Genomic DNA, 15,290 nt, shown 5'->3' with positions numbered 1-15,290 from the left:
CATGATTTGTACAAGCTTTTGAGGCAGTGCCCAATGGAGAAACATTTAGTGACCAAATTTATAGATCTGTTTTTTTTTTTTCTCACGTCTCGGTCTCTACTGCACATCTTAAAGATTCTTGGGAGAGGGAATTAAGAATTGACATTTCACCCTCTAGGAGGGATTGAGTCGTATTCATTCTTGCTCTGTAAATGTAAGGCTACAGCTCATTCAATTTAAAGTGATGCATAGATTGCACTATTCAAAAGCCAAACTTAATAAGCTGTATCCTTCTGTCTCTCCTCTGTGTGATAAATGCAAAGGCGCAGTCGGGACCTATGGTCATATATTTTGGTCCTGTCCAGAAGTATCTGAATTTTGAAAAAAAGTATCTTCGGACTTTACTCCCAAGCTTTTGAAATGGACATAAAAATTGCTGTAGAAATAGCATTGTTTGGATGGTCAGACCAGGCTCTAACTTGGCCTAAACATCAACAACTTTCCTTTATGTTTGGCATGGTGTTGGCCAAGAGAGTGGTTCTGATGGAGTGGAAATCCACAACACCTCCAAATTTTTTTAAATGGTTAGCTGAAATGATTTCTGCCCTCAAGTTGGAAAGGATACGCTTCTCTAGATTTGGCAAAAAAAAGTTGTATGACAAAACATGGGGCCCCTTCCTTAGATGTATAGGTTATTAATGTTTCTGTAATTTTTTTTTCTGGTAATAATTTTTTTCTTCTCTCCACTTCCTTTTTACATGTTATTCTATTTTGTTTCTTATTACATCAGTCTGGCTAAAATTTCTTTATTGTTTTGTGATGGTGCTGTAAAATTGCTGTTATGTTTGCTTGTGTTTTGGTGCATGTTCTAGTTAGTATAAGGTAATAACACTGAGACAAGCTTGTTAACATATATACATGATGTACATTATTTGGTGTTATGTTTTTACAAAAGCTTCTATAAATAAATATTTAAAAAAATGAAACAGCGCCATCTTGTGTGTACTTATGTAGTTCGCAGATGCAATGCCTAAGTTGTAAAATAAATTTTATATTTAGGCTACATTGTAAAACACATAGGACCAAACTGCATTTATTACAATGCAAATAAAAAGGGCTGTCTGTTTTTTGCCTAGGTGTGTTTGTCATTGCATTCGTTTACAATCTTAGTCACTGAACCACCACATTTTTTTCTTATGACTTTTGGATTCTCATAGTTTCTTGGTGGCGAAATATGGGCCATTAAAATACATTAATAAATGAAGTAGTTAATTCACGTTAATAAATAAAGATGTCTACATTTTGTTTTTGTTTTATTTACATATAACAAAAAAAATACATAGCAATGAACAAAAGAGGGCGCAAGAGCTCCTTTGAGGGCTCAGCATACCTGAGGGAAGCGCAATTTAAAAGAAAAGCAGAACACTCTTTTGAATATTGGTTTATTATTTGCAATTTTGTGTAGATACATACACTGGATTTAGCCGACATTTTAGCCCACAAACTACAAACTCTGTATTGTAACCTACACACTGTGCATTATCAGTTAAATTGCTTCTTTATATGCTATTCTTATCCTAATATGTTTCATTTATTTAATATTTAGTATACTATAAAATAACAAAAAACTATTTTAAATCGCATCACAGCTGGGGATTATGGCTTGCAAAGCTGAAGGCCACAAAGTTTGTTGAGTTGACAGAATACTTAAATTGCTACTTCTCGTGACTGAGGTAGTTTTCTATGTAGGTCTATGGACGAGGCGTTTGGCGCGACAGAGCATCACATAGGGCTGGTTCCGCGCTTTATCCCTGGTGTTTACCGGGCAATAATTGCTGTTTTGCGCACCTGTGGGTGTGAGGAGACTGGCGCCGTCTGTGATTAGTCAGTGGAATGCAGACTGCTTCCGTAAAATACACTGACAACATTTCAACGATAGATGGCATTCCAGCTGCTTCTGCTTCACCTAGAGAGATACTTTAATCAAGACTTTAATTTATCCTTCAATATTTGATATGCGCACTCCTCATTCAAAGGTTATTGTTGCCAATAAACACACAAACAAAACAAATTCGGATTATTTAATTCAGTTTCTACATAAAAAAATCTGAACACATATAGCCTAAAAAAGATAAATGTCTTGGACACAAACAAAAGGTCTGTGTTGTATCTGAAAATAAAATGTTTAGCTTAAATTTTAAATTAATTTAGCAAACCAATTACATTTTTAGCTCTTTTTGGAGAAAAGGCATGTAAGTCCAGCTGTAGGATGTTTTGTTATTTCTACTTGTCAGATGTCTTCCTTCAGCTGGCAGAGCTTCTTAGCATTGCCTGTGAACCGATTGGTTCGCTTTACCACATGACGCCCAGTATATGGCCCGCCCGTAGCATCTCCAAGGCAGAGACCGCCGCGGAGCTCAAACCCTCCATCAACTATGGATATGTGACTCAAGGCAAAACAAACTACCTCTAGAAGTTGTGTGATTTTGAATCAACTATTAACTGTTAGGAAGTACAGCAATATATTTTAGAAGTGATCACGTTGAGTAGTCTCTTCTTCCTGCGAAATGACCGCTGTTCTGGATAGCCTTGGCTCGGATATGCATACAAACCATATTACCTCGAGCAGCTTCAGCACCGTTCACAAGTCACAGGATTCTCCAACACTGCCGGTGTCAACGGTGACCGACAGCAGCTTCTTCAGCAGTTCACAGACAGGTCACTGTGCAGGGACAGCGTACGCACAACTGGCATCATATTCCTATCATCCTGGCACGGTGGGTAATGTTCATTACAGCCCCAAAGCGTACGATTTAGGCTATGCTTCCTCCTATGGCGCTTATGGAACGTATGGAGCCAGCTCTTCACCCACACCAACTGAACCGGGTAAGACCATCTCTCAGCCGTTACAACTTCGTTTTCTTTTACCCTTATTGAAGATTTACCAAATGTTAAGAAAAGTCAGTTTGAATTCTTATAGTTTACAATGGCTTTTGTGGTTCATTTTCAAAGAAAAAGAACCCAGACAGCACACATACGTTGGGCCGACGTCGTGCCGATTTTCAAAATTCCATCGGTGCGATGTCGCTCAGGGAGCGTTTGCTAATTGGCAAAATGTCGCCGCGACGTCGGCAAATGATCGGAAACGCTGTCCGGCCGATGTTAGGACGACGCAACCGGAAATACCGGCCGCGCCGCGGAGGCGCTGTTCTCAGGCGTTTTGCTCATACTTATGGACCACTAGATGCAGCAGCTGCTTATTTATAATAAACACGACACACCACTCTCAATAACAGTTGAAGATTTATTAATATTTTCACAAACATACAAATAGATTAACATACTTTTATCACACATAACCATGTTTTACCACGTTTAAAACAAAAACAACAAGTTGTACTATAACCATGGCTAAGCTACTGTGCAATAAAGATTTTAAATACAAAGTTCATTGCAGCATTTATATTAAGACCATAGGAATATTTACAAGTACTTCAAAACATGTACACTAAGGGTGACTATAGTTTACTACAGTAAAAACACAAATAACTTGTGTAAGCACATGTTATAATGCTTATAATTTCTTAAATAGTGTTAAAGAAAATGCATGTTTCCAAGACTATAATTTTAAAATACAAGATAATTCCAGTCATGTGTTCAGTATCCAAAAGACTTTCTTCAGGGAGATACAATAATAAAAGAGTACACAAACACAAAATAAATACCAAGCAAACAATATTTACAGTAGTAAATAAAATCATACAAATTAAAGTAATTGTCTGATAAAATCTTATTAAAGTCTGTAGTACAATTTTTTTTTATAAATGGCATTCAACAATTTGCAATCTCCTCTGAACTAATAACACATCAATAATAAAAAATAACAATACTTTCTCAGAGATAACCAGTTTTTTTAAGCAAACTCTAATGCACGACACAAAACAGATTTTGTCATTATATATATATATATATATATAATCCCTTAATTTCTGTTTAACGGAAATATTTTTTAACACATTTCTAATCACAATAGTTTTAATAACTCGTTTCTAATAACTGAGTAAATAATATTTGACTAGATATTCTTCAAGACACTTCTATACAGCTTAAAGTGACATTTAGAGGCTTAACTAGGCAGGTTAGGGTAATTAGGCAAGTTATTGTATATCGATGGTTTGTTCTGTAGACAGTCGAAAAAAATTGCTTAAAGAGGCTGATAATATTGACCTTAAAATGTTTTTTTTTTTTTAATTCAAAACTAAAATATAAATAAAAGAAATAAGACTTTCTCCAGAAGAAAACACAACATTTTCTTGCTCTGACCTATATATATATATATATATATATATATATATATATATATATATATATATATATATATATATATAAAAACTGGTTGTAAATTGTGTACAATGTTCCAAGAAAACAGATAAAATTAAAAGATATAACCTGTCATTTAGTTTTGTTTTATCTTGTGGAATGTTGCTTACACATAAAAGGGGATATATAGGTGGAATAAAAAGTGTGTCGCCATCCTCTAAATTGTTCTTGTATGTTGTCTTCATCTTTAGTCTTCACAAGTGAGGCTGGCCCAAACCAGGACTGTAGTAGCCAAATCTAATCCTTGTAGTGGGAACCCTTAAATAAAGCAAGAAACCAAAAGGAGAAAGATTAGCATTGCAGCAGTTCATATTACCACAAATATATATTATTTGTTTCATGACATATAACTGGAGTATGTGTTATGCAAGTGCCTAGCTAAAATGTGTAATTTAATTTAAACTTAAAGAGTGTGTCTGAGCACTAATTTTCAGAAAAGCCATTTGAAAGTTAAATTCCTTGTGAAATCATAATGAATTTTTTTTGGTTTTTAGTATCATTGTGTTAGTATAAATGTGTATCTAAATATATGTCTAATCTTCAGATACCACATTACATTATTATTATATTTAAAAAAACAGCTTGAGGAGAGAATCAGTACATTGGAATACTATTTTTTTCAGAAGGATCATGTGACACTATTAATTATATACATTGTATTAAATTCACAGTAGTACTGCTTGACTGTATTAATTAAATAAAGCTGACACTATCAGAAGAGAATTTACCATACCAACCTAAAAGCTATGAAACAGTAGTGTATGTTTAAGATGTTACTTACTAGTCCTATTGTACTTTGGAGAGGTTTTCTGACAGGAGGATCCCTTAAACTCAGCAGAATTCTCAGCAGACCATCAGCGTACACCAATCTAAGAATAAAATAAGCAATTTGTTAAAAACCAAAAAAATATATATTTTATATTTCCAGGTTCATAGGAAAGAAGAAAGTTAAAGCAGATTTAAAATGTAGAAATTGACAATTGACAATTTAATGGCACAACATACCCCAAACAAAGCACGCTCAAATGGTTAATTTACATAAATGACAACTGCTGCTCATTATACCAATATTAACTGTTAAGGATTCATTTTCTTTTGGGCTTATTCCCTTTATTAATCTGGGGTCGCCACAGCGGAATGAAAGGCCAACTTATCCAGCATATGTTTAACGCAGCGGATGCCCTTCCAGCTGCAACCAATACACACTCATTCACACACACTTATACACTATGGTCAATTTTAGCATACCCAATTCACCTATGTCTTTGGACTTGGGAAAACCGGAGCACCCGGAGGAAACCCACGCCAACACGGGGAGAGCATGCAAACTTCACACAAAAACGCCAACTGACCCAGCCGAAGCTCGAAGCAGCGACCTTCTTGCTGTGAGGCAAACGTGTTACCCTCTGCGCCACCGTGCTGCCCTGTTAAGGAATCAGATTAATATAAATGAATTGACATGTTTATTCAGTGTCTGACACATTAAATATTGCATTTTTAAATATTGTTTCATTTTAAGATTTATTTCAGAATAACTATAGAACCTGGATATATCGTCACATTTTCATGCACAGCAGCATTTCCAAGAACAAAGAAAAACAGAATATAGGACAACTGAAAAAAAAATAAAAAAAAACTCTGACTGAATGCTTTAACTAACTGGCTAGGAATGGGCAGGTATAAGATTCTGAGGGTATAATCTTAGATAAAAATATCACAGTTTCACAGTATTGTGATTACTGCTCTGAAATGTGTTTTTTTTTATCTCTGTAAAAAAAAACAGCTACTTTTTCCCCATTGAACACAATATGTTTTATTTTAAGAAACATTTAAAATATTTTGTAACAGTAAACATGCCAGGCTAAATAATAATTTAATAAAATAGTACTATCTTCATTAGACACAAAAACACTGATTTCTTGTGAAGGCATAATAAGCTATTTGTTTTTCAGATGTTTGCTGAATCGTGAGCTGACCAGTAGCTTTTGATGTGGAGGGTCTTTTGCTGCTGTAGATAGTGTTGGACTATTTTTTTAAAAACCATATACAATGCATCCGGAAAGTATTGATAGCGCTTCACTTTTTCCACATTTTTAATGTTTCAGTCTTATTTCAAAATGGATTAAATTCATTAATTTCCTCAAAATTCTACACACAATCCCCATTATGTGTGTTGACCCGATTTTTGTTAATCATTTACAAGTCAATATTGCCTATATGGATTGTGATTTTAACATGTAAAATTGCAGTGTTAAATGCAATGCCATCAAACATTTTAGAGGCACCAGAGCAAAAATCTAGTCCAGAGCACTTGGAATGCTGGTGTAGTTCTAGTTAAATTCAGTTCAGTTAAAGCTGTATATGCAGCCGGTCTCAAGTATAGGATTTAGTATTTAACTAATCTTAACAACTAAACATTTACGAATCTGTATTAGCCAGCTCATGTACTACAATGTATACAATGTATAATGTATACAATGATACTCAAGCTTTCTTTAAAATATTTTGTGTTCAACCGATTAATTAATTCTTTCATTTAATTTTTTCAGTGCAATAGTATAGCTTACACTGGTTTATTTGTATGGACCCCCCAAAATAGCGGAGTATTTTGTATAAAAGTATAAACTTCTAGCCTAGCCACTGTGAACTACCTGTCTGTCCTGCTCCAGAACTCTATGTCGGCTACTTGTATGTGTGAATACAGCTGCACAAATACAGCCTCTGCACATCCTCACCACCAGGAGAACAGAATGACCTGAAAAATATAACCAACTGAAATCAGTTGAAATGTATTTTGTCTTGTGATGATGACACAAAAATAAATTATTTTTCACAAAGGATGTGCTGTTACCTATGAAACGGTCTATAATGAATGATCTTTTGATCCTGTTTCCTTGATGTCATTCACTCAGAGATGGTTTGGACATTTGATTGTATCTAAACTGTAATGAATTTAAGTTACAAAAACATTGATAGCAGGACCATTGATCTTGTAACTTATACAAATTGTTAAGTATTGAACAAGTCTGCAACCAAACTAGTCAAGTTAATAATACTAATCTCAACTCAACTATGATTAGTTGTCTTGTTTCTGTTGCCCAGACGGTCACACCTGCTTATAAAAAAAGGAAAAAGTATGGTATTTTTACAACAATGAAACTGCAAACAACTTAACTATAAGGGGGTAAGCAGTGAGCATCTTTTATTATAAGCAATTTACTGAATACTTTGTCACTGGTATTACCTAAAAACCAAACGTCCCAAGTTTGGCTCATAGCTGTCCACACATCTGCCCAGTAGCTTATGGTAATACTGAAGACACTGATCAGCTGGTCCAACTGAGTTTGGAGTTGAACTGCAATTAGGCATCCAATACTGCAAAGAAAGAGAAACTCACTTTGGGTTAACAAATAATGTAATCCCATCCACACATTTTAAGTAACTGTGCAGTTAATTCTCTTATTGAATTAACAATAAGATACATTGTAGAATAGAAATTATACAATAGAAATAAGAGCGTGACGTGGTGGCACAATAGGTAGTGCTGTCGCCTTACAGCAAGGATGCTGACTCAAGCCTCGGCTGGATCAGCTGGCATTTCTGTGTGGAGTTTGCAAATTCTCCCTGCGTTTGCGTGGGTTTTCTCTGGGTTCTCCGGTTTTGCCTACAAGTCCAAAGACATGGGGTACAGGTGAATTGGGTAGGCTAAATTGTCTGTAGTGTATGAGTGAGAATAAGCGTATATGGTTGTTTCCCAGTCATGGCTTGCAGCTAGAAGGGCATCCACTGCGTAAAACATATGCTGGATAAGTTGACAGTTCATTCCGCTGTGGTTACCCCAGATTAATAAAGGGACTAAGCAGAAAAGAAAATTAATGAATGAATTTAATAAGAGTTAAACTGATCTGTTAACATGTCTGTCAGGAGCTGATCTACCTTATAATTAATTTTTTGCTTAATTTTTTTAAAAGGGAAATCAATACACACACATATACATATACACATATATATAAAATGTATATAAAAATATAATATATATAAAAAATGGTTCCAGTAGTAACGCTCTTTAAAGTTAAACTACATATTCACATTCCTCATCTGTCTACTGTTACATTATACTAATCACTGTTGCATACAGTGGCCGAGAGTGCGAAAGAGAGTAATAAAACACAGACAAAGACAGCTTTGTGACTTATTCTATGCTATTTGTGAGATTGTGTATGTTGTCAAACTGATGAAAATGTTTTCTCAATTTACTTTAACATTTTTATAACTTACAGCCGTTGTTAAATTTAAAAGTATTTTAAACATGGATGGACATCTAAATGCATATAGGGCACATCTCAAAACATTATTAAATTTTTCCAGATAAATCAATTTTGAATTAAAACGTATATTAATCTCCAGACTTGCATCTCCCTGATCTTTTTAAAAGAACGGCCCCTCGTTTGCTCATCACTGTTTGACAAGTGTCTGGCAGTCAGTCAAAAATATACTTACATATAAAGATGTTCATCAGCTACACGGCACTTAGGTTAAACTTTGACCTCCTTTTCAGTTGATGTGGAAAACAAAACCAAAAGAAAGACAAAACAAAACGACTGAATACAAGTTGCATATCATGCCTGTACAAATCAAAATTTATTCATTTAGGGCTTAAATTGACATGTTTGAGGATGAGTTAAGGTGTAAGGGATGAGTGAACAGTGTAAATATACATGTAATTCATAGCTATGATGTAAAGCTGAATTTTCAGCATCATTACTCAAGTCTTCAGTGTCACTTGATCTTTCAGAAATCTTTTTTTAAGATGTTGATTTGGTGCTTGAGGTTGAACTAATATAATGGTGATTATCAAATGGTGCTGATTTGCTGCTCAAGAAACATTTCTGATTGCTATCAATGCTAAAAACAGATGTGATGACAAATAATTTAGTGTAAACTTTTTTCTAAGATTTAATAAATCAATTAATCATAAAAAAATTTAACAAAATGAAAATAACAAATATTACTTCATTAGCAGCAAATCTGCATATTTATTAAGTTCTAAGGAATCATGTGATGTGAAATTTAACACCACTCACATGTTTCAATGTCAAAACTTTCTTAAAATAACTGCAATAAAGACAAGTAACAGATGCATAATATATAGACATGTAACATGTGCATAATGATGTGCAATGAAAATTCATATGAATTAATCCTCTGCTTAAAGTTACCTGTCTTTTCTGCATCTCTGTGATCAGCTCCCTTCAGAAATTTAGGAATCTTGTGTTATGTTTTCTCTAGCAGGGGGTTATTCTCTCACTCCTGAAACCACAGAACACTTTTTTACTTAACATTTGTTTAAGATAACGTTACTATGAAATATCAAAACACGATTGAACTTTTGATTCACGGTCCTTTACAGTACAATGCGTATTAGACTAACGTTACATATGGAGTGCATTAAATAAAACATTGACAAAACCTCTCATCTACACATAAAGAATAAATAAAAGCCAAAACTTTAACAAACAAGTTTAACAAGAGCTAACATTAAGTAAGTTAACGTAATATTACCACGACGCTAACGTTACCAGTGCTAATATGCTAACGGACTTTTACGAAGACTTACCACTCTTATATAACATAATATTCAACTGAATATTCATCAATTGCCAATAATAAAAGTGTGAGGAACAGTTTTATGTTGTATTTGCTTTGTTTTAGGGACTAAACTTACCTGAAAACTGTCAAAACGGCAGCTTGAGAGAAGTCGTGTTGTGTCTTTCAGGTGGTGTCGTGTCGTGTTGTAGCTTCGTTTCCCATAGCAACATCCCCTCCGCTCCAGTGTTGGAATGAGACGCGCGCGCGCACATCAAAGTCATGCAGTATTACATTTATAAACATGATCACTCCATAGACTATTTAAATAATAACCTTGTATTTTATATATTGAATTTAAAATGTATTTTGTAGTTTTATATACGCTATTATCTTTAAGACGAGCTTTATAGCCTACTAATCTGTTACAAAACAAACACTTATTTGTGCATCAGATTCACTGTCAAAAATAAATAACCAATAAATATAAATGCAAGTATATATATAAAACAAAGATGTCACTCTGTAAAAAGGTGTTTATTTTAATTAAACAGCCGAACATGCAGAACATACTTGATTTTTACACTGGAAAAAATGTATTAGAAAAAGCCACAATAAAAAAAAGCAAACAGCAGTTAACACCAGAAAAAAACAACGTTTTCATTATTAAAGCATAACAATAAAACTTTTTATATTTTAATGAATTGAAATCATGTGTTGTAGGCATTTTGGTCAGTTTTACTGCATTAATGTAGACTATTTAAAGCTGGACCGACCGACGCAGTTCACATGATGCATGTCGCGTTTGTCTAATTTATTATGCACGCAAAAACTTACTTGTAAACCAAATATGTTGCCGGATTCCTTCATGGGCATGAGAGATAAAGTGCTTATGAAGTGCTTCGTCGGCCTCTGGTCGTTAACCGATGCAGAGCCGACGTTTGTTGAGCTGGAACAATAGAACACACGACCGAACGATCATGCGTATGTTTGGCCGACCATATACCGATGTTAGAATTAAAGGGGCCGACGTGTTGACCTTCGGCCGACGTCGGCCCAACGTATGTGTGCTGTCTGGGAAGAGAGTGAACCGGAGGTGCGCATGGTGAATGGAAAGCCAAAAAAAGTACGGAAACCGCGAACCATCTACTCCAGTTTTCAGCTGGCGGCTCTCCAGCGCAGATTCCAGAAGACCCAGTACCTCGCGCTTCCAGAGCGCGCCGAACTGGCGGCGTCTTTGGGGCTCACGCAGACCCAGGTAAAACGCGGCACTTTTTGACAAGATGTTTAGACTTTAGTTCTGCATTGCTGTTTTTTAGTTCTTCTAGAACTGCATCCCATGTTTAACATACATTTGCGCGTCGTTTTTGGATATCAACAGGTGAAGATATGGTTCCAGAACAGACGCTCAAAATTCAAAAAGTTGTGGAAAAATGGCGAGATTCCTGCAGACCAGCAGGTTGCTTCCGGTGACTCTCCTTCCAGCTCTCCACCGCCACAAGCAGGTTGGGATTTCCCACCGAACCCAACACAGAACGACGGGGACACAGTTTCAGAGCAGCCCACTGGGCCGCCAAACACCACTGCCCCATCGTTCTTAACAAACTACTCCTGGTACTCATCTACAAATGCGGTTACACATCTACAACCCAGTACCTTAATACAACCTCATCACAGCTCTGCAATGAGTACAGGGACCATATTCTAACAGAGGACTAAAATGGCCGAATACACCTGTTGTAGGAGGATATAATAGGCCTATTGTCACTGGACTTGTATTTTAGGAGAACATTAACTTCAAAATCTATTTTCAGGCTGGGTTTGTTAAAGATGTTTGCCGTGGAATTCTTTGGCGCGACTAATGCGCTCGAGCAACGCACATTAAATTATTTTTCTATTTATTTATTTGTTTTCGTTTTAGTCCAGTTGAAAATGGTAATCAGATACTTTTAATTCACATTCCAAGTACAAACGGGTAGCCTTTTTGAGTGTTGTACAGAAATGATTAGGTTTAGTAATAAATCTATTAAAATGCTTGCAATCTGCAGTAATAATTAAATGTGCGTTTTACTCAGTTAAGGTTTCATTATTTGGTTGTCATTTAAAGTATTTTATATTGCCATATGTTTGTGCTGTAAAGCAAATCTAGATCTTACTGGATCATAAAAGTCCCATAAAGGATCCTTTTAAGCTGACATCAACGATTTTTTAATAAACACTTGAAATTATCCTTCGATAATATTAGATGGATACCCAGTAACATATGGACTAATTTAGATTTTTTTTTATTCAGTCCGCATTAACGGTGTAGAATCTCTGTAGAATACACATGCAGATTCTCTCTGTTCATATCTTCCTCTAATTCCTACAATGCATAAAGTATATATTTTTTATCTTTAGAGATTATGCAACAACTCTGCTCCTTTTTATCCCTTTGTAAATTGTCTTGGTGAAGAGGTACTATCCTGTACCTCTGGGTATGAGGGGGAACGCCTGGCATTCGGACGCGTCTTGGCATGCGCAGAAGGAGATGCGAGGGCGTTCCGCGTGCGGCGAGGGCTCTTCCCACTCCAGACTCTCTGGAGTCAGCTCGCTCCTCTTCCAGACGTTTTATGAACGCCACTCAACCAGAGAAAAAATACATAAAACCGCCTCAAGCAGACCGCCCTGGAAACATTCTCCTCAAGCCCTCGCTTCCAGCTCCAGCACAGCCTTGAGTTATTCTTGTACGGGGACACACAGTTCTCATAGCTTGCCTCACGTCTTTACATGGTCAACTTCAATATTTTTGAAACTAAAATAGATACTGGATAGGTGGAAAACCCGGATTACTATAGGAGCAAAGCATACAAGCACTTGCTCAAGTGTACATTACTTTCCACTAATATGACTCTGCCTGGTTTGCATTCTGCAGCATTATATGTAATATGTGCACGTCGCCTTTTATCATATATGGAAATTGACATTAATTAATTGTTATTAGCCTATTAGTATTATTAATTTGTATATCACAAAACGCAGAATGCATATTTTACAATTAGGCCCTCAAATCGTCTAAATATAATTGTTTTCATGAACCACTATTAGTCTAATTTCTAAAATAAACCAACACAACATAGCTAAAATATTTACTTGCATTTAAAGTTAAATAAAAAAAAAAAATGAAATACAGAGGAAGAAATCAAATAGCTTGAACGAACAAACAAACATCATAACATTATCACTTGTGTTCTCGAAGTTTACCCACGAAGTTATTTATAAAGAATAGCGTTTTCAGGCGCTGTTGTTACTAATTGTTTATCTTACATGATTTGTTTCTGTTGAGGTTCATTTGAGCTTCCGCGGTTTTTCTAAATAAGGACTTCGTGGTTTGATCCCGGATCCTTTGATTCTTATTGAAAAAGACGTCTATTTTTAATCTGATTTTGGGTACCATCTCATTCTCGAACGCAGCAGGTATCTGTGGTGGCGTATGTAGGGTACGGCAAAGGCTACTATGATTATAAGCACATTTTAACTGTTTTGCTTAACTCCTTATGTCAACATTCACAGCTGGGAGTAATTGAAATGCCAGGGCTTATTTGCAACCACACCACTATGAGTCCAAATGACTGCTTCCGTTTGGATTCAAAGCTACATCTGCATGAAAGAGAGGGTCTCTGTAATATTTCTCGAAACGAAACATTTTGCGGTTTTGTTTCTAGTGCATCAATCAGTTTGGTTAAAGCTGCTGCAAGTTTTCGCGCTGGGTGGGTTGTCACTATGGACAAATTTGATTTGCAACACTTTGTTCGATCTCATTCATCTCTTTTCTATATAGATATGTATTCAGTGCAGCAGAAATGAGTACACCCTTTTAGAAAACGAATATTTTTATCAAATTTTAGTGAAAAGAGACAATATATTTCGGTGCATGCAAACAAAACAGTTTTACTAAACCGTTTGAAATAAGTTTGGTCACTTAACATCTTTAGGTATAAAATAATATTATGTTTAAATTTTACTAGTTACATTGCAACCAAAAACTCCAATATTGTAAAAAAATTATTATTATTTCATTGATTTTTTTCATATTTACAAGAATTATGATTTAATATTTGCTCCAACATATTAATTTAGGTCTACAAATTTTGGACTGTTGGTAGATTAGTTCCAGTTTTGGCTTTGGTAATGATTAATCCAATGTATATACACATACATTATTGTAAACCATCCAATATATATTTTTTTTATTACAAGAGATATGTGAGGGGTGTACTCAATAATGTAATATATGCGAATTATAATCTATTTATATAATTGCGATTTAATGGGATTAAAATATTTATATTTTTTCTATAAGATATGTATATATTTAGACGACTAATATATTACAAGATTAAGAATAGGCTAAAGAAAGAACTGCAGGATCTTGGGCTATAGAATCAGCATTTCACAGTCAACATGTGCAGACACAAATGAAAATAAAAACAAAAGACAAGATAAGGTGTAATTAAAACTAATATGGAAATAACTAAACGAAAAATATTCGAATTGCGAATGTAACTTTACTTAAGGACATATTGATCGCAAGAACATCCTTCATGACAGAATAAACAACACCTGCAAACGGTTCAGCACTAGGCTGCACGCTGTATCTACATAAGAAAAACGCCAATTGATTCTCCGCCTATTACTTTTTTCTTTTGTCCGACTGAAAAGATTCCCTCAGCGCCAGAAATTGCTCGTAATTGCGGCAGACAGAGGAAAATGCGCGAGGATGCACAAAACCAAATGGCTGCAATTATGATTCGATTCAATGAGCACAGCTTAGAAAGACAGGCACCATGCGGTCAGAAATTGTGATAAAAATCGCATAAACTAGACCATCTAAAGATATACAGATAAAAGTATAATAATAATAATAATAATAATAATAATAATAATAATAATAATAATAATAATAATAATAATATTACTGCGACCTGGTACTGTGCATCATCTTTACAATCTAATGGCTTTTCAAATATTCGCTTCACTATTTTTTCTCCATTTGCCATGTAAATGAAAATTAAGGCATACGTAGCCTAATTCATATGGGTAATCATTAATCCATAATTAATTATGTCGTGTAATAAAGTCGTCTCTCTTTTCTTTGTCCGTCTTGAAAAAAAAAAAAAAAACATCACTGTTATATTAATAAAATAATTTTTTTGGACACAAAAGGCTATATTTGACCATGACTAATCACTTATCTTTTAAATGTATCTTTTTAGAGAAACTGCAAGCTATATATATATATATATATATATATATATATATATATATATATATATATATATATATATATATATATATATATATAT

At 34.8% G+C, this 15,290-nt stretch overlaps 1 protein-coding gene and 1 long non-coding RNA gene across 8 annotated transcripts; one reads left to right on the top strand and one right to left on the bottom strand.

The window, feature by feature from the left end:
- The first annotated feature begins 2,379 nt into the window (after positions 1-2,379).
- On the top strand, positions 2,380-12,205 carry dlx2b (distal-less homeobox 2b). Of its 2 annotated transcripts, none has more exons than XM_073909269.1 (4): positions 2,380-2,865; positions 6,044-6,052; positions 11,028-11,203; positions 11,327-12,019. In XM_073909269.1, the coding sequence occupies exons 1-4, from the start codon at positions 2,547-2,549 to the stop codon at positions 11,651-11,653; spliced, it is 831 nt and encodes a 276-aa protein (XP_073765370.1). In that variant the 5' UTR covers positions 2,380-2,546; the 3' UTR covers positions 11,654-12,019.
- On the bottom strand, positions 4,247-10,168 carry LOC101885184 (uncharacterized). 6 transcript variants are annotated; one of them, XR_012406830.1, is made up of 12 exons: positions 10,085-10,168; positions 9,579-9,669; positions 9,444-9,474; positions 8,860-8,909; positions 7,916-8,023; positions 7,604-7,734; positions 7,431-7,471; positions 7,211-7,301; positions 7,011-7,114; positions 5,617-5,783; positions 5,141-5,228; positions 4,417-4,617 (listed from the first exon to the last, which is right to left on the bottom strand). It is a non-coding gene; the product is annotated as an uncharacterized lncRNA (long non-coding RNA). The 6 variants fall into 6 exon arrangements; XR_012406829.1 differs by lacking the exon at positions 9,444-9,474 and having other exon boundaries at positions 4,449-4,617; positions 7,916-8,214; XR_012406838.1 differs by lacking the exons at positions 7,916-8,023; positions 8,860-8,909; positions 9,444-9,474; positions 9,579-9,669; positions 10,085-10,168 and having other exon boundaries at positions 7,011-7,131; positions 7,431-7,474; positions 7,604-7,762.
- Positions 12,206-15,290: the final 3,085 nt, after the last annotated feature.

This window comes from Danio rerio, chromosome 1 (genome assembly GCF_049306965.1).
Source record: "Danio rerio strain Tuebingen ecotype United States chromosome 1, GRCz12tu, whole genome shotgun sequence".
NCBI classification, from domain to species: Eukaryota; Metazoa; Chordata; class Actinopteri; order Cypriniformes; family Danionidae; genus Danio; species Danio rerio.
This window is presented reverse-complemented; position numbering and strand designations above follow the sequence as displayed.

What these genes read in the sequence shown, in the direction of transcription:
- dlx2b (XM_073909269.1), top strand. Translation starts at nt 2,547, where the DNA reads ATGACCGCTGTTCTGGATAGCCTTGGCTCGGATATGCATACAAACCAT. An exon ending in TGGGGCTCACGCAGACCCAG is followed by an intron (nt 11,204 to 11,326) that starts GTAAAACGCGGC and finishes GGATATCAACAG; the next exon opens with GTGAAGATATGGTTCCAGAA.